The sequence below is a fragment of the Neovison vison genome, chromosome 5, assembly GCF_020171115.1.
Source record: "Neovison vison isolate M4711 chromosome 5, ASM_NN_V1, whole genome shotgun sequence".
Classification (NCBI taxonomy): Eukaryota; Metazoa; Chordata; class Mammalia; order Carnivora; family Mustelidae; genus Neogale; species Neogale vison.
The window spans coordinates 130,047,755-130,067,513 of NC_058095.1; the positions used below are offsets into that span (position 1 = coordinate 130,047,755).

Below are 19,759 nucleotides of genomic sequence, written 5' to 3' on the forward strand. Positions count from 1 at the left end.
TATTCTAAACTCCTTAACTTTGCCGAGGTCTTGCCATCTTTCCTGCTCTGATTTGAAGAGCCAGTATTGTTTGTGTTCAAGACAGCCTGACACTTTATAACTTTTGATGTCTTATATAACTGTACTTTAACAGCAATCTTATATAATACCTTTATGTTTCCATGAGAAATCATTGTCTTACAATGAAATTTGTTCTATCGATCTATAATAGATACCATTTTACACTACTTGTCATTCCTAATAGTTTGTTTTCCTATGGTTATATACTGAAAAATAGTCTTTACATTATATGTGTAAAGTAATTCTACAGAGTACTATTATGTACCTTGATTTATTGATGATTTACATGTGAAATCATCAATATATAATGTATGTTACAGAAAGCTCAAAAATGCTATTAATCTGACACATAATGTGAGCTGGTATAAGAATCATGATAAGGCTGTGTGCTTCTGCATTACTTAAGCTGCACTTACTCACTACTCCTATAACTTAAAATAGCTATGCTTATTTAAGTCTAATTTTGCATCATAAATGTACTCCTAGACTGAATTATTTATGCCTCTGTTCACAAACAACATTGCAATACATTATACAGTATAGTTAAAAGAGAATAAATGAAATATCATTTCATTTGTAACATTTATATAAGATATATAGTAAAAATAGGAGCCACATCATATTAATCTTTCTTGCTATTTTTCCAAGAATGTAGCAGAGGAAAATGTGAATGGGCTGTCAGTCTATTAGCAGTATTTTTTAAATGAATTATTTCATGTTTGTGTATATAAAAGCATACATCTTACATTATTTGGACTCTAACCACTGTCCACACTATAACACCTGTGGTTCCTAATTTCACTGGACAAGAGAATGTTGAAGTGAAACTGTATTGAGTGTAATGCTTTCCTTCTGCGCTTAAATAGATATATATCTACAGTCCATTTCACATAGTAGCAATAACATTAAATATGTTTTATTCAAGAAGTGGTTTAAGTTTGAACAGAGTCTGTTTACTAAAAGCTATCTCTTGCCAATGGCCTTATTCTCAGCAAAAACCATCACCTATCCTTAGGACAATAAAAAAGAGCACCTTTCTGCCATTGACTGTACCACTTGTAAACATGAATATGATGGATGTGGTTTCTTAATGTTAAGAGGAAAATTGTTATGCTCATCACTGCAATCCACCAAATATCTCTTGTTCTTCTCCCATATAGAAGTTATCCTATCCTCATGGAGTTTTCTGTGGCCATGTAACTGGTTTGCCAAAGTATGAAGAAAAGAGAATTTTATTACTGGCATGTGGAATCTTTAGGAATCCGTGAACAATATATACTTTTCCCTTTTGATACCAGCAGTGCTTATATTGTAGCTTATATGCCAATCTGAGTAACAGAGCAATGATATCATGGATCTGTCATGGACATGTAACATCAGTAAGAAAAAAATATGGTATTAAGTCACAGAGAATTTTGAAGTTATTTATTACAGTAGAATTACTTATTCTATCCCAACTGATAAAACAGTTGACCTGATTATTCCCTAGTCTCACTTCCCTATATATCAGCATGTATCTTTATGTAATAAGAAATATCATCCTATGGTTCACTAATTCTCTAATCCTTACTGTACACAATGTAATAGTTATAAGTGATGTACAGCTCTTAGAGAGAATTTAGCTATAACTATGCCAGGAAGTGTTTGGGTTGTTGGACCAAGCCTAAAGCCAAGGTGACTTTCCACTCCAGACCTTTGTGAATTTGGGCATTTTTAGGAATAATTAAAAGAGGACCAGGATTACAGAAAATAGACTTGTAATAAGTCTGTCTTCTATTATGACACAAAACACAGTCCATAATTCACCTTTGAGAGTTTGAAGGGAGTAGTAGAATAAGATAGGATGAATAGAACAATAAAATATTTAATCTTTATAAAGAGAAATAACAAGTATTTATAAATAGATTACTTAAAACTGTTTTAAAGGATCTTTTAAAATCTTACTTTAAATTCTTGTGAAAAAACTAACAGGGTTTTAAATATTAGTTGAAGGAAAAAAGGAGGGACATAAGAAAGAGAGTAGGAGGGAGAAAGCATGGAAAAAATAAAACAAGAACGAAAGTAAGGCCAAAATTATATGGTCAGTTAATCTTTGACAAAGAGGCAAGAATGTGCATTGGGAAAAGAACCGTGTCTTCCACAACTGGTATTGAGAAAACCAGACAGCAACATGGAAAAGAATGAAACTGGACCGCTTTTTTACACCGTACATAAAAATAAACTCAAAATGGATTAAGGACCTAAGTGTGAGACCTGAACCATAAAAAATCATGGAAGAGAACATGGGAAGTAATTGTTCTGACATTGATTGTAGCAACATTTTTCTAGTTGTTACTCCTGAGGTGGAGAAAACAAAAGCAAAAATAAATTATTGGGACTACATAAAAATAAAAAGCTTCTGCATAGCAAAGAAAACCATCAACAAAACTAAAAGACCTAAACTTACTGAAAACTTACTGAATGGGAGAAAATGTTTGCAAATGACAGATCTGATAAAGGGTTAGTATCCAAAATATATAAAGACCTTATAATACTCAACACCAAAAAAAAAAAAAATTCCAATTAAAAAGTGGTAAGAAGACATGAAGAGACATTTCTCCAAAGAAGACCTACAAATGGACAACAGACATGAGAAGATGTTCAACATCACTCACTCATCCTTGGGAAAATGTAAATCAAAACCACAGTGAGATATCACTTCATATATGAGATATCACCTATCAGAGTGGCTAAAATCAAACACAAGAAACAATAAATGTTGGCAAAGATGTGGAGAAAAACAGAACTACCATATGATCCAATAACCACACTAGTGGGTATTTACCCAAAGAATACAAGAACACTAATTTGGAAGAATGTATGCATCCCTATGTTTATTGCAGCATTATTTACAATAACTAAATTATGCAAGAAGCTAAAGTGTCCATCAACAGATACATGAATAAAGAAGATATGATACATAGATATGATATATATACACACACATATATAATGGAATATTATTCAGCCATAAAAAGAACAAAATTTTACCATTTGCAGTAACATGGATGGAGCTAGAGAGTATAACGCTAAGCTAAGTAAGCCAATCAGAGAAAGATAACCATATGATTTCACTTATATGTGGAATTTAAGAAACAAAACAAAGGGGAAAAAGGAGGCAAATTTAAAAAAAAGAAAAAACTCAACTATGGGGAACTGATAGATGGTTATCAGGGGGAGGCGAATGGGGAATGGGTGAAATAAGTGAAGAGGATTAAGAGTACACTTATCCTGGGGCACCTCAGTGGCTCAGTTGGTTAAGCAGCCAACTCCTAATTTTGGCTCAAGTCATCAGCTCAAGGGTGAGAGATTGAGCTCCATGTTAGGCTCCATGCTGGGTGTGGAGCCTGCTTAAGAGTCTCTTTCTCCCTCTGTCTATCTCTCCTCCCTTTCTCTCAAAGAAAAAAAAAAAAGACTATACTTTTTCTTTTTTTTTAAGATTTTTATTTATTATTTATCTGAGAGAGAGTGATCTAGATAGCACAAGCAGGGGAAATAGCAGAGGGAGAGGGAGAAGCAGGATCCCCGCTGAGCAGGGAGCCTGATGCAGGGCTGGATCCCAGGACCCTAGGATCATGACCTGAGACAAAGGCAGAGGCTTAAAAGATTGAGCCACCCAGGTGTCCTAAGAGTACACTTATCTTGATGAGCAGTGAGTAATATACAGAATTGATAAATCACTGTATCATATACCTGAAACTAATATGACATTGCATGTTAACTATGCTGGAATTAAAATTAAAAAGAAAAAAAAGAAGAAGAATGAAAGTGTGCATATGAGGGCGGGGGAGTGGGATAAAGACACAGAAGAGATTTAAAAAGCAGAATTTACCCTTCTTAAGTTATGCAGTTTTTATAATCACTTGAATTAGGCATCAGTATAATTTACATTATTTCTCTCAGTATAACTGGGACCTTGGATCTTACCTTTCTACATAATCTAGTAACCGGGAACAGTGATTTGAAGCAGGAGCATCATGACCTCCTACCGCATAGAGAAACCCATCGCAGGTGGCCACTCCAACACCCCCTCTCCGCTTACACATTGGAGCGCACATGTTCCACTTATTTGTATGAGGGTCATAATATTCCATTGAACTCAAACAGGAACTTCCATCACGACCTCCAACTGAATATAACCTAAAAACACGATCAGAAAAATAGGATTTAATACTATAGTCTGAATGACAAAAATGTAGAAAAGAAGTCCCATATGATTCTCACATGTGTGTTAATAAGATGAGATGTGGAATTTTTGCTTTATCAGTGGACATTACCATTAATACATTGGTAAATAAAAACTGAAATGTATAGTATTAAGTTGAAGTAAATGCATAGGAAGATATTATTATTTAGTGTATAAAGTCATGCAGGTCTTAGATTTGCAAATGCATGCTCTAATATAATTTAGTAACTAAAATATGATGTTTAAACTGATTTCAAATCCTAGAGACTTTTTTAAAAGCTGTTTATGTTTCTTTCTCTGAAAGCCTGCCATGATAAAATGTTTCTGACCGCCCAAGTGTGTGCTTTATGGTTGTAACGCCTCTTTGCTTGGTTACTCACAGTTATCTGCCAAATCTCAATCTTCAGTAAGTTGAAATTAATCAAGAGGAACATTTTAAAGAACATGTATTGGACAGTTTAACTTACAGAAGCACCCAGAAATGAAACGGAGAAGTTTTTGTAATCCTAAACACTTCATGAAATCTGAGCTTCATTTATTTCTGTGAAGATCTAACTCAGAAGAAGTATGCTATAATCATGAAGTATTATTAAAATTTAAATTTTTTTTGAAGAAATCTTACTTATTGAGTAAGTCTCTTCACACAAGGCATCTTGCACAGTTCCTGGTACATAATTTATATATAAGAAAAGTATCCTTCTTTCTTCTATCATTTTAAAGGAATTGTTGACTTCAAGCTGCTCTTTTGTGTATACACATTACATTTATAAAGTACAGTGTTGATTTATCTGAACCCAGCATTGCTAATGGAGTATTTCTGTGCAATAATATATCCCATATTTTCTTTCCCCCAAATCGTTTAAAATGCTAATATACAAATATATAGCTAAATGTACATAGAAACTAATGATAATTAAGCATATTGCTTACATCTAGAAGTCAAATATTGAGCCTATTAGTATAGCCTTTTATTTGGAAATTAAATATTCCTGTAAAATTCACAAGTTACAACATCAATGACTTCTTCAATATAATTATGTCTGTTACAAACCACTATTCAGTAAATCTCTTTCTTCTGTGTGAACACTCCATTAATAAAATCCAGTAACACAGGGATTATACAAAAAATAAATTTATATAATGCCTTGATAAAAATGACATAATATTTGACAGTCCCTTTTGTAACATAAATGTTTGATGTATGGTAGCTCTTATTTTATAAATTACTTATGAAAGCCTAGGCTATGTTATCAGTGGGTTCTTTCATTTGGTACATGTCCCTTTTAATGTCTTTCTACATAGCCTATATAGTATTATATAGGCTACAGAGGAACAATGCAGTTGCAACTACAGCAATTAACATAGTGATTAATATTAAGGCAGAATTACTTGACAAGAGTAAATGCACTGGATTTTTCCTCAAAAATGAGCTTCAAAAAACAAATGATAAAAATGTAATTTTTGTAAAATATAGTAGTGTCCTCTTGGACTGCTCTATGAATCCACTGTTAAAACTAAGAAACGTATCTTAATACTTGAAAGATTCTGAAAATTATGTACTTTACAAATAATACGGAATCAGCTAACATTATCTCTAATCCACTTATTCTGAAACATAAATTTGCTAAGTGACTAAGAATTAAAATGAAAAAATGAATAATAACTATTACTATAATTATAGTTAAATTCTAAAAATAACCAAAAGATAGAAACAATATACTCTCAGGAAGTTAGAATAAATGCTAGAATGTATGCATATAACTTCATGTACAATTATTTTCTCAGATCTCCCTCCATAATCTGTTTAATCATGACTTCGGTTGATTCCCTGCTTTGCTTCACTACAATGACAAATTAGATGTTGAGAACCTGAGGAGCAGAGAAGAGTCTGATGCTAGACGTGAATGCACTGACAAGATAGGAAGTGGCAGCTGACAATTTCACAGCAAGAAAGGAAACGTGACATTTTAGAGTTGAAAGATGAGTGGAAATTTGTAAGATGAAGAAATGGGGGAAAGCATCACAAACAGGGAAGACATTATGTATAAAGACAAGAGGCAAGAAAGGTCATAGCAGGTGATAAATAAAGAGTGGCAGGTATGTCATACTGATGGAAGGGGGGTTATGGAAGAGGGGAAAGGAGAGATGCAGCTGGTAGATGAAAAGACTAGGCTGTGAACACAGGCGTTGATGCCATGCTGCAGAGCTGAGATTTCATTCTGAGGTGGTGAGAAAAGGACAGAGAAATAACATTCTTAGGAATCATCAGGTACATAGTTCAGTTTGCTGTGGATAATATGAGATCGGTAAGATCCCTGATTTAACTGAACTCCTCTGAATTTTGCTGAGAAGGACAAGAATCAGTCTTCCCCACGACTTTCCCTGACTTGTGTATTTATTCAACACTCAGATGAATTTTACCTTGAGTTTAGTGACCTGGTCTTGGTGTTTTGAGACCTACTTGCCATGTGCCCATCTAAATGAGTGTCACACATTTCATATTCTAGAAAATAAAATATAGCAATTTCAGGAAACAAATCCTGTACTGGTTAGGATATGGGTTCAAATGTATTTAAAGGGGCTAGCATGAGACTCAGGCTGTTTTCACTTTAAAACATATCATCTGTAGAATATGACCCTTTGTCAAGAATTGTGAGATATCTGAATACTTTACTACTTAAAATCTAAGAAATTAGTCCATCATAGTTTTGTAGATGTTGGAGAAAGACAGGAGACTCCCAAGTCAGAGAACAATTGCTATTATTCACAGCAAACTAAGCACCATGATCTTCAAGTTCACATTGGTTCTTGTTGTCCACTCTCTACCTCAAAGCCCAATAGGACAATAGAGGCTCAAGTAAATATTGCATGTGCAGTGCGCCTTGGCCTTTCTCACATCTGAAGAACACTGAGTTGAAGAAATGCTAATTCTTTAAAGAAACCTGTCAACAAAGCTGCCCAAGTTTTGCTCTGAAGGGAAATGTTATCTTTATTATTCTGGTAAAGGGACAAATCTATTCTCTGCCCCAAGAAAGACACAGTCTCTACCTTCCTAGCTGTTTGATTTACAAATATCCTTGCAGGCAGTGTGAAAAAGTTGGCAGCACTTCTTACTTGGAAAATGTACATAAATGCTAAAATCCCATTGTAGAATTCTCCACAAACACTCTTGTCCTGAAGGCTGAAGGTAGCCCTACCTGTCACCACTACAGTTCAAACAACAGGACAAAGGAAAAGTGGAAGGAGTGCACTCTCTCCCTTTAAGAATTTTTTTTTAAGATTCCACAAATTAATAAATAAAAAGCAGAAATCAAACCTATAAATACAAATAACGAACTAAGGGTTGCCAGAAGAAAAGAGGGTGGAGGCAAAATTTGTGAAGGGGAATGGGAGACACAAGCTTCCAGTTATGGAATAAGTCATGAGAATAAAAGTTACAGCATAAGATATATAGTCAATGATACCGTAATTGCATTGTAAGGTGACAGTAGCTGTACTTGTGGTGAGCATTAAATAACATAGAGAAATTAAATAATTACCTTTTATTCTGAAAACTAATGTAGCAATGTATATAAACTACACTCAAAATAAAATTAAGTAAATCATCTTTTAAAAAGTTGCATATCTCACTTTTGTTATACCACTGGCCAAACTTAGTTAATGGCAACAAGTAATTGATAAGGTGCTATAATATGTTATTTTTATTTTAGGTGGCCATATGCTTAGTTAACCAGTGAGTATTTACATTTCATAGAAAAAGGAGTGAATAAGTATTAGGAGACAATTAGAAATTTCTGACACAGAACTAGGTCTTCTCTAGCCCTATTTTGCCACTGTGCATTCTACCTAGATACCTTTTTCCTGCATAGGCTAGATACCTCTCATTCATCTCTCAATCAATTCAGGTGTATCTCTACTAGAAAGTTTTTTCTTTCTGGTCCCACTTTTCCTTTTTCCCAGAAAATTAACATTGTTTGTAATCTGTATCCTAGGTAAAGTTATTTAATATTTGTCATACCTTATCAATAGTGCATACTTTGGGATAACTGTAATCAAACTCAAGTCCCTCTGCCTGATGCCATGGCAAAGACCATCGCTGAAACATGGAGTATGCAGCAAGGAAAGGTTTATTCTAGAGGCAACCAAATGAGGAGACAGGAGGGTAAGCCTTAAGTCTACCCTTCTAAGAAGTAGAGTAAGGGAAATTTAAAGGCAGATGAAAAAGATCTGGTTAAAAATTGCACCTGAGATTTGTCTCATTAACTCTTTGTTTACTAGTTTTAATCCCCACTGTCTTTTGGTCATTCCTCATTCTTGAAGGAACTGGGATGATGAACACTTTCTGCTGAAATGGAGGGAACATTGGGGTTAGAAGAATGGGACATTTAGTTCCAGGTTGAAACCCAACATTCTATATTACCAAAGTGTTTGTACTTTGGTTATCACTGTATTTTTTCTAGGACCTCAGGGGAAGTTTGCTGTAACCAAGAAGCTTGTTGTACTTATTGATATCTTCAGACCACCTCTCCTAAATAGTACTTTCAGGTCCATCAGAGGATTGCTGGAAAAAGCAGCATTCTTTTCAATGTTTTCTTTGCTGATTGAATATAGCAAACCTATGGATTCTTGTCCTTTTAGTGTGATGAATCCATGACTTAATTCCCTGTAGTTTCACTGAAGAAAGTAGGGTTAGTAGCACCTCATAGGGTCCTGTCCAACAAGGTTGGAGCTGGTATTCTGGGTGCTTGCTCTTCCAGATCTTTAATACCCCAAGTCTCCAAGATTCAGGAGGTGTAAGGGCACATCTCTGAGGTACATCATCCTGCTATACTGAATGTAACTGATAGTATCCAGTTCCCTAATGGGGACTTCTAAGTAACGAATGAATGTAGAAAGAGCCTTCCATATAACATTTCATAGAAACTTAATTCAAGCCTGCTTCTAGGGGCCACTCTTACCCAAGAAGCTTTTTCCTAAATTCAGTTGCTTTCTTGGCATATCTTTGCCAAAAGTTCATTTGTTTTTTGTTTGTTTGTTTGTTTGCTTTTCCCAGTTGGGTAGACTCTCCAGAAAATGTGTAATTTCCATTGAATGCCTAAGGCATGGGACCCTGCCTGTGTGACTCTGCCACAAATGCTCCTCCATTGTTGCTCTGAATTATTAACGGCAATCCAATTATAGGGATAATTTTGCTTAAGACTGTTTTGACAGTTTAGGAAGCCTTTTTTGAAGGTCATGGTAAGGTTTCAAACCAGCTTGCATAGGGATCTACAAATATTAGCAAATACTAAAAATCACCTGTTGTTTATGGCATCATGATAAAATGTACCTGCCACCCTTCTCCAGGTTCAGTGCCTCTAAGCGTTAGGGCTGATTTAATGTTAAAAGCTGTTTAACTATTAGGGCCTGCTTAGCCAGAGCGACTCCATATTGCCTAAGTAGCCATATTGTTGTTTACATCCATGGACTTCATTCTGGGAATAAACGCCCCAGTAGTTCCTGGTATCAGTTCCAGGTATTGATTCTGGGAGTAAACGCCTTAACAATAGAAGCCACATACCTCGGGTCTGTGGTTATGCCCTATAAAACTAGCCTGTGAGATCGGGACAGCGTTGCTCTCTTCAGAGGCAGCCCTGGCTGGTCAGTCTGACTTCTAATGCGTGGCATAGAATAAAGCTTTGCATAACTTTCACTTTGTCTCAGTCTCATTCCTTTGATAACGGACCCCAACATAAGTTGTATACATTTTAGAGCTGGTGAAAGCCCAGTCTTAGGATTGTTTTTACTGCAGGGTCACATGTTTGGAACAGTTCTCTGAAGACTGGGACCCGCAATATAATTCCAGATCCATTGAAGAATAGCATCATACTCATAATGGATGCTTTTGGTGAATATGGTTTATCATTTCTTCTGTAAGATGTTCTGGGATAAGGAATCAATGTATTTCCAGCTGGTTTTAATGCCAAAATGGTGTCCAAACCCCATTCCTTAGCTTTTCTGAGGTCCACCAAGGAAAAATGAGGTGGTTATTTAGTTACATCTATGTCTGGTACTAAAATCATTACAGAGAGCTTTGGGCTTTTTGTATTGACTGCCAGCTTGGCAGCTTGATCTGCCTAAATGTTCTGTTGGGCAATTGAACGGTATAATTTCTGGTGTCCTCAACAATGGACAACAGCTGATGGGTCACTTTTGCATTCAGATCTTCATTGTCTTTGATCCATAAAGCTGTTCCATCCATAAACATTTCAGTGTCTGGATTTTCCAATGGTAGATCCATCTAATTAGGATGGCTGGAATAAACTTACTCAGTTATCTGTGGGTCTCTGGTGATGTTTCTGAGTGGCTAGACAGCAATAGGCATGAAGATCATCTAACATGGGCCATGTGGAAATTTTTCTCTAAAGTTTACCTCAAGTTGTTAGGTTCAGTTTCCAGGGCTTCAGGAAAAATAGAGCAGTTTTAGTTCTTGGTGATTTCAAGTCAAGAGAATGGGAAAAAAAAATGGAAACATTGGTATGGAGAGTCTTGTCAGATATTTGAGAAAACCAGAAGAATTCAGGATCCAGTCATTTTTTAGGCAAACAACAAACACTCTAAGACAGCTAATCAGAGCTAGAATCTCATATCCACGAAGGTGTGTTACTGAAACATAATTTCTCTCTAAAATCACCCTCATTTCCAAAGATAGCCAAGTTAAAACTAATTTGTTTGTAAAATAAGCCCAATTTTAACAAATTTGGCTTCATTATTTATTAAGCACAATGAGAATAGTGATTGGACATATAGTTTTTTTTTTTTTCCTTTGTTTTGTTCTGTTTTCTTTTGTCTGCTTACTGGAAGTGCTCATAAGGAATTTCCTAATGAACTTATAACAGTCTCTCAAGGCTAAGAAGCCAAGCCAAATACTTGCTATCAGGCTTTACCCATAGTACTTATATATTTAGGGGAATTCCTCTCTTCTATAAGTTCCCAAAATATCCCAAGGTTCCTGTATAAGCCAGGAAGTAACCTTCTTTACTCTCCTGGTAAGGCTGCTCAGAGTCCTATAAACAAAGTACCAGGACAATTTTTCTAAGGGGCTTCATTGGTTCCATAAAGTCAGCCTTAGCTCCTTAAAACTATCTGGTCATATCTGAGTCTATGAACATCTCCCTAAAACATGACTGATGACTCAAAACCTTGTTAAAATAACCAGTATTTTCAATTGTGTCTTGTCATAAGGAGATCGGACTTATTGAACTTACACAAATAAATACATTGTCATGAAAATATAAGAATACACACTAATAATTTTTTTTTAATTTTGGAAGAATCATAGGATGAAAAAGATAAATGTTTCCTATTTATTTACAAAGAAATATTTTCCAAATATGTGTAAGTCATAGATAGCCTTAAATCTGGAAGAGCAAACAGTAGAGAACTAGCAATGTTCTAAACAAGAGTCTCTTTGAATACAAATTTTCCATTAGTTCTAGAAATTCTTACTTTAGTTTTGTGATCTTAAAGGTAACAGAGACCTGTATTTGTCATTACAGTGGAATTCTGTAACATACAACACTTTAATAATTAAAATTGCAAGTGATAATAGTTATACCAGAATCTTTCAAAACCTTAGGGATTCTGTATAATTTCTAGAAGAGTTATAGCATTCAACCATAAAATAAAACTTAAGAAGGATTATCATCACTTATTTGGCAGTGCTTTCCATGTAATTTGATGTCCCCCAAAAATAAGCTAGTACAAAATACTTCATTTAGAAGTTGAATTTTGGGAAGTTTGTGAAATATCATGAGGTTTTAAAGCACATGCTTAAATTAGATTACAGATCATCACAGAACTTAATGATGATCTATTTAGCCAAGGTGGCAGAAAGAGATTCTAAATGCAGAGGGTTACATAGTTGTTAAAAACAAAAAGCAAAAACCTTAGTTCTTTTAATATTGAAAAGATTCGACTCTAAATAACCAAATGGCTTAATAAAGACAGAAATATAGAAACCTATTTTTTCTAGGAAGATTAAAGAAAAACCTTTGTTTACAGTTTAGACCAATAATCTAAGGAAACTCAATTTAATAGGAAAACCAAATTCCAGTTTTATACTAGTGTATTTATGATATTAAAACTCCTTTATTCCATCAAGAGGAATTTTTTTTTTTAAATGTATGCTGTCCCTTCTTTATTCCTTCCTGTCATCTCCCATGTTGATATATACTTATTGAGACAAGGATATCCAGGGCACTGCATGGATTTGAGTTCTTCCATAGATGCTCTGAGGTGCTGACCAGAATCTCTGTCAGGAATGAAGGACTCTCAGTTGTAAGAATGCTGCCAATAGTCCTCAGCTCTCAGAGGCCATCAGGGATCGCCTGGACTGAAGATGCCAAGGGCATACCCTCTGCGCAGGTGGTCACATCCTTCGACTGTTATAAAATCCCAGCCCTTTTGCCTGAATTTAGGAGCGTTCTGAAGGGTAATCCAACTTTTGGAGCTCCTTAGAGAACTAGTTAAGGCTTCTGTTGATACTGTGTCGCTGCTCAACTTCTGCCCCATCTTGCTCTCTTACACTTCCTTCTCTTCCCTAATAAACTGATTTACATAATCTTAGTCAGTCTGTACTGCTTATAAAATTCCTTTCCAAAGAGTGCCTTCTCACAAACCTTCTACAGCTCTCCTCTTTATATTAGGACAGATTTTGTCCCAAGTTTACCATCTTTAAATAACCAGTCTCATTTCCCTTGCCTAAATGGCTGTTTCCCTTAGTATTTCCAGTATTCAGTTACATTTATTAAAATTACTTATATCTGTTTATTCTTAGATTACTCATACAACTTCATGAGACATTAGACAAACCTCAATTTTTTTTTTCTTTTCTGACAGATTTTGCAATGGAGATAACATGAACTTACTTGACTTTCAGTAAACAGAGGCAGTAAAAATTTCATATGTAATGATAATTCTAAAGACATGTCCATTTTCATTAAAACAACATTAATTTAGTTTTAATATTGAATATCTTCCGAGATCTTGTGAACTTGCAAAACAACAGTTTCAATCTTTGAATTTTAGAATGCCCCATTTTTATAAATGCTTACCTTTGAATTGACTAAGTAGAGCTCTTTTACAAATTAATTTTAGAAAGGCCATCCAGAGATAGAGAAGATACCTCACATTTATGATATGCATGGAAACACATACAAGTATACAAACAGGATGCAAACAACATGTTAAAGGTCCACTTTTCAATATCTCCCCTTTATCACACAAATCTAATTACAATTTATGGATCTATTCATTGGCCATTTTTCTCTGGAGTCTAATAAATATTGTGGCCAGCATTGAAAATTAAATAAATAAATAAATAAATAAAGATTTTCTAGTTTTGGACAGAGAGCTGCATGAGGGAATCAAGAGGTCATTCCCCATTCTCCAGTGAGAACAAGGCTGTTTTTATCATAAGCCACAGCAGTAAATAAACCAAATGAAACCCAGCACCTCCGTGAGCACTGGTTCCTCCCTAAAAGTCAGAACTTCGCCTGCTGAACCAAACGGTTTCCTAGATAGCCTTTTCTTAAGCAAGAAAAGGAGGCCAAGAGAACCAAAGCCCTGTATTTGGAGGCAACCAAATAAGTGAAAGAATCGAAGCCAAACTAAACAGCTGGAGAAAGAAGTGAACTCACCTCCGGTTGCACGAGAAATACTCACCAAGGGATGTCTATCCAAACTGAAACCCAAACCACATCCTTGCCACAGTAGAGATGGCACACCCCCACCCCTAACCCCACCCCAGGATGGTCCATAGGACAAAGGGTCTAGGCTGCTTTTGAGACTTAACACCAGACTCCTGTTAGTGGCTGGGGACTTACAAACCACAGCAAAGAGCTCCTGCCTGGCTCACCAAGATTGTAACTGAACCCAAGTTCTTCTGCCAGGTATGCAGCAGTCACCGAGACATGGCATATGCAGCAAAGCAAGGCTTTATTCTAGAGGCAGCCAAACAAGGAGACAGGAGGGCAAGTTTCAAAACTACCCTTCTGAAGGATGTTAAGGAAATTTAAAGGCAGAAAGTCTGGGTAAAATATTATAGCTGCTCTTAGTAATATGCACTTGAGAGGAGTTCTGTTAACCACTTGGTTACCAGTTTCCTGGCTATAGAAATTGCTTCGTAGACCATTGTCTCCATATTTGAAGTCTTTGGAATTAAATTCAATTTTCACTCAATATATTGTTACTCCAAAAATATGTTCAGATATCCTTTCCCTTGTGTAATAAAAATATAAGAATTCCACAACCCTTACTAGATAAAACCTTTGAAGCAATTCCCTGGATCCAGAACTCAGTTTGATTCTGTGTTTCTCAATTGACAGGAGAACTCTTTAGTCTGATCCCGAGAGCGTGCTGCTATCGGGATACTACAGCATCTGTCCTTCAGTGAACTTTTTCTTGAGAGGTTCTTGTTAGGGTATCTGACGGTACGGTGAGCAGAATTTCAGTAAGCTTAAGGGCCGTCTGGGTGGCTCAGTGGGTTAAGCATCTGCCTTTGGCTCAGGTCATGATCCCAGCGTCCTGGGTTCAAGCCCGGTGTCGGGCTCCCTGCTCAATGGGGAGTCTGCTTCTCCCCCTGCTTGTGCTGTCTCTCTCTCACTTGCTCACTTTCTCTTTCTCTCTCTCAAATAAATAAATTTAAAAAATCTAAGAAAAAATAATTTCAGTAAGCTTACCACAGGTGTTATGACTGCTCTTGTTCCTGCTCGCTGTGAAATGTGGCAAATGCAGTCTGAGAGTTGCTGACATTGTAACATGGCTGGTAAGCACGGTTGCATGGGGAAATCTGATAGCAAATACATACCTTTATTTATTAGAATGTGCTTGTGCTTTCTAAAGAAACCTCTACTTGTAAACATGCATGTTGAATTAGGTCGTTTAACCACACTCCAAAACTTGGTCGAATTCACTAACCTGACACTGACAGAAATGGTCTCTACTACCTTCATCCCTTCATCCCCATGTTTCCTTGCCAGCTCCCACTCTATACCTATTACAAGTCTGCATTTCCTTCCTTTGATGTTTCCAGTTTTCCTCTAATGTAAGCTCTCTGAGGGCAGATTTGCTTTATCTTTTTTTTTAATATATCACAGTGGCCAGTACATGTTTGTACATATTTAGTTTGTTTGTGTGTTTATTTATTTATTTTTTTAATGAATCAAGTATTGGTTTCCAATTCTTTAGAAAGGGTGATTCATCTATGGACTCTATCAAAGAAAAAGCATCTGTGTTTCCCTGAAATAAATTTTTTTCAAGATTTTATTTATTTATTTGACAGACAGAGATCACAAGTAGGCAGAGAGGCAGGCAGAGAGAGAGAGGGAGAAGCAGGCTCCCTGCTGAGCAGAGAGCCTGATGCGGAGCTCGATCCCACAACCTCAGGACTATGACCTGAGCCAAAGGCAGAGGCTTTAACCAACTGAGCCACCCAGGCGCCCTCTGAATTAAAATTTTGATGAAAGGCAGAGAAAAGACTTCTTTTGGTGTCACAAAAGAAGGAAAGATTAATTTTAAATGGGCAAAGTTAAAAAAAAAAATGGTTGATGGAATGGTACAGATTAAACTAGGCTTCAGATAGTGGAAAATAATATATAAACAGTGTCATTTATATTTTATTTAGGTAAAAGAAAATCTTAATGTATTTTTAATACTTCCTGACATTATTGTTCTCAAGTGTAATAAAATGAATCCTTTTAGTATTGCCCTTTCCAGATGGCGTTTAATGCACATAGAGAACCAGAGTTGTGTTACGCTAAAGTTGTGTCACTTTGGAAAGATTTCAGAGGTGTCCACAGATCAGGTGCAAATCTGAGGAGAAAATTTAACTGGACAGTGAGAAATGCATAGCCACAATTTATTGGGAAAGTAACAATGAAAAAGAAATGGAAGTAGAGAGATCAGTCTGTGAAAGGAAACAATTGTTTGGACCATGTTGCCGTGTTCCAGTGATCTGAGCGATTCAGTATGACTGGGACATAGGATGACTCTAAGGCAGTTGGGAAGAGCAGAGACTGGAGAAAGTCTCAATCCTAAAAGATACTGAATTCCAGACTGAGGAGAATATGGCAGTGGCCATGCTCAATAGGGAGCCCAAATGAATTATCTGCTGTTGCTCTGTATTCTAGTTCTGAGGCATGGTTTATCAAATAGCCCCTTTGAACTCTCTGGATACATTATATCCAGTCTACTCGTGTGAGGAGACTCCAATAATTTTATAGTTGCCTCAAAAAATTATCAATTATTCTTCGGCCAGAGTGATCTTTATAAAATTAAAATGCAACCACATCACTGTCTTTTCTGACTTTTTTATAACATCTTTACCTTAGCTAAATTATTGTATATTCTGGGGCCTTTCTATCCAGTCCTTGGGGCCACTGTCTCTCATGTTACAGTCAAACTTAACTTTTCCTCCTTTGCTTTTCACACTTGGATACTTGACACAAATTTTTCCTTTTCAATACAGTGCTCCCCCACTTTCTGGAAATCTGTTAAATCAATCAAGTCCTATATGTATATGTGTGTGTGTGTGTGTGTGTGTGTGTGTGTATGTGTATATGTATATATATGTGTGTCTGTATATATATGTGTGTGTGTATGTATATATGTATATGTATATGTGTATATATATATGTATATATATATGTATACATATACATATACATATATACATACACACACATATATATACAGACACACATATATATACATATACACATACACACACACACACACACACACACACACACACGAATATATATCCCCTACTCCAGGAGAAAAATGATGAACTTCTGGAGTATATTACTAGTCCCAAGTGGGACTCAGCAAACACGCATTTGTTTGGGTGTTTTTTTCCTTATGCATGACTCTAAGATAATACAAATTTAATACAAATTGCTTTTCATAAAAAAGGTTATACAATTTGGGTTTCCATCTTTAAGAAAAAGAATATCAAAGTTTGAATAAAAAAAATAAGCTCTTTCTTGAAAGGCACCTTGCAAATGACAGGCCCTAAGGCTTAAATTACTGTGCCAGATATTGGGACATATTGGAGAAAACAACAGACATTGATTCCTCTTATGATTCTTCAAGCTGTATAAGCTTCAGGCTGCACAGAAATTGCAACTGCCCCATGAGTATTATTAACATGAGGTTTTGAATGCATAAGCGGACTCAGTTTAGCCATGGTGAATCATGAAGCAAACCCCGCTGTTTTTGTCTGTTTTGCAGGTTCTCAAGAGTCTGTCACATATATTTATTAAAATCCAAGCCAATTTATGGATGTGCTTAGGCAGTATCAGTATCTGCTTTTTGAACTAACTCAGGAAATAAAGAGAAGCACACAGAATGACCTATTAGCTACAAAGTTTGAAAGAATCAAGCAGAAAGCAAAGAAAAAGCAAAAAGAATCACTGGTACAGAGAGCTGGGGATTCTAAGGTTTTGTATGGCCAATCACCACAGCACAATGTCTACCCATTGTTTTGTTGGGTTTTTTCCATTTATCAAGTAAGTCTGTTGGCTGTGATGCTGTAAGATGACGTATCGACCACTTACCTTACTCTCTTATTGGGAGACTAAACCAAAATGTTTCATGAAATTGATACAGTTTTTGTCCTTGAATTTATCAGAATAGACTCATTAATTTTAAACCAAGAACCAATTTATTTTCTGTTTTTAAGATTTTACTTATTTATTGGAGAGAGAGAGAGCATGAGGGAGGGAAGAGGCAGAGGAAAAGGGAGAAACAGGCTCCCCACTGAGCAGAGAGCTTGAGGCAGGGCTTCCATCCCAGGACCTTGGGATCATGACCTGAGCCAAAGGCAGACTCAATCCACTGAGCCACTCAGGTGACTCAGGAACCAATTTCTTATTTTTCTATAACAAATGGTGTCATAAAGAATCTAAACTTAAGAGGGCTGTTCACTGGCTTTTATTTGTCTTAATTGGGAAAATTATTCAAAACAATCTTCAGAGAGGCAACAGTCAGGTTACCATGACACATTAGTGAGATGTGAAAGCAAACAAGAGGAAAAAATCATGTCAGTAGAGATGAGAAAAAGATAAACAACTGTCAGAAGGTGATGTTGAAACAATTTTCTGATACGGGTCTGAAAGTGAAAGGTCACTTTCTAGTAATTATGTTTCTCTCTGAGTAAAACAGGAAAAGCAACTAGACATTAATAGTCATCAAACCACAGAATTTTGAGGTCATTAAATCACACACAGGAGAAAAAAAAGATACTCAAAAGAGAGCTATACTATTTTGATTTTAAAGGAAAAAGACTGTTTGAAACTTAAATCATTTAAAACGTTTTTATAGAATAGGCTTAAATTTGGAAAAAAAGTACTCAATTAAAATGTGACAATTTTGAGAATAAAAACTAAGATTAAATGCTATCCCACTGTGATATTTGTTATGAAGAATGGTATTAGAGTAAAAGAGGATTTCTTAAGATATTACATAACCTAGCTGACCAGAAAATACAAGGACAAGAAAAACAATCCAAATAATGAATTCTGTGGATAGCTAATTTAAAAGTCAACTTGAAGGGTGCATTAGAAAAAAGTGGAAAGATAATTTAGTTATAATAACATGTGAAAATGTGTATAAAACTGTCCATTTAATATTTGATTTGCTAGATATTTATCCCACCCTTTTCTGATTGAGTTTGGAGAAGATTTGTTAACAAAATACACATATATTAAGATATTTCAAAGTAAAGTATTAGGGAAAGTTCACAAAGCTATAATGTAAGGTAATTATTAGGGATCTAGAATAAGATAAGATCTAGAATAAGATAAGCAATGTATTAAAACTTTAATAGAGAGAGGTGCATGTATGTTACAGAATACATAACAGAATAATGCAGCAAATGAATAAGATAATAAAGGAGAAGATATTTGTCATCCCTGTTGAACAGATTTGCTCTATCAATGAGATATACATTTCTAAAGAATTCAAGGAATGAATCTATTAGCATCAAATATAAGTGGTAAGGAAAAGTCACTAATAAACAAATGGACTATTTCTCATAAATAAATATCAGGAAAAGCAAAAAGACAAAAAAGACCTATGCTTTCTTGCACAGGAATTATGAACATTAGCATCCAAGAAAAATATTCATTTTATTATGGTAAGTTTTACTATTTATGAATAGATTTGCTTGCAAGAAAGTTTTTTAAAAAAAATACTTAATGTTGAGTAATGTCAAATTTTACTATTTCCAAAATAAGTGCTTTTTAAGTAAAAATATTGTAATGCTTAAAGAAAAATAGTTCTTTTAAAAGAAAAGGTAAATATAGGAGAAAATGATATATATATATTTTTTAAAGATTTTATTTATTTATTTGACAGACAGAGATCACAAATAGGCAGAGAGGCAGGCAGAGAGAGAAGAGGAAGCAGGCTCCCCGCTGAGCAGAGAGCCCG

The 19,759-nt window shown here is 35.5% G+C and overlaps 1 protein-coding gene across 1 annotated transcript in view; it reads right to left on the bottom strand.

Annotated features, from left to right (window-relative positions):
• Positions 1–19,759, bottom strand: part of KLHL1 (kelch like family member 1) — a 370,470-nt gene that overhangs the window by 23,087 nt on the left and 327,624 nt on the right. The window contains exon 9 of the mRNA XM_044249858.1: positions 4,027–4,239. Coding sequence (XP_044105793.1) covers positions 4,027–4,239 — 213 coding nt within the window. The remainder of the gene's footprint in view (positions 1–4,026; positions 4,240–19,759) is intronic.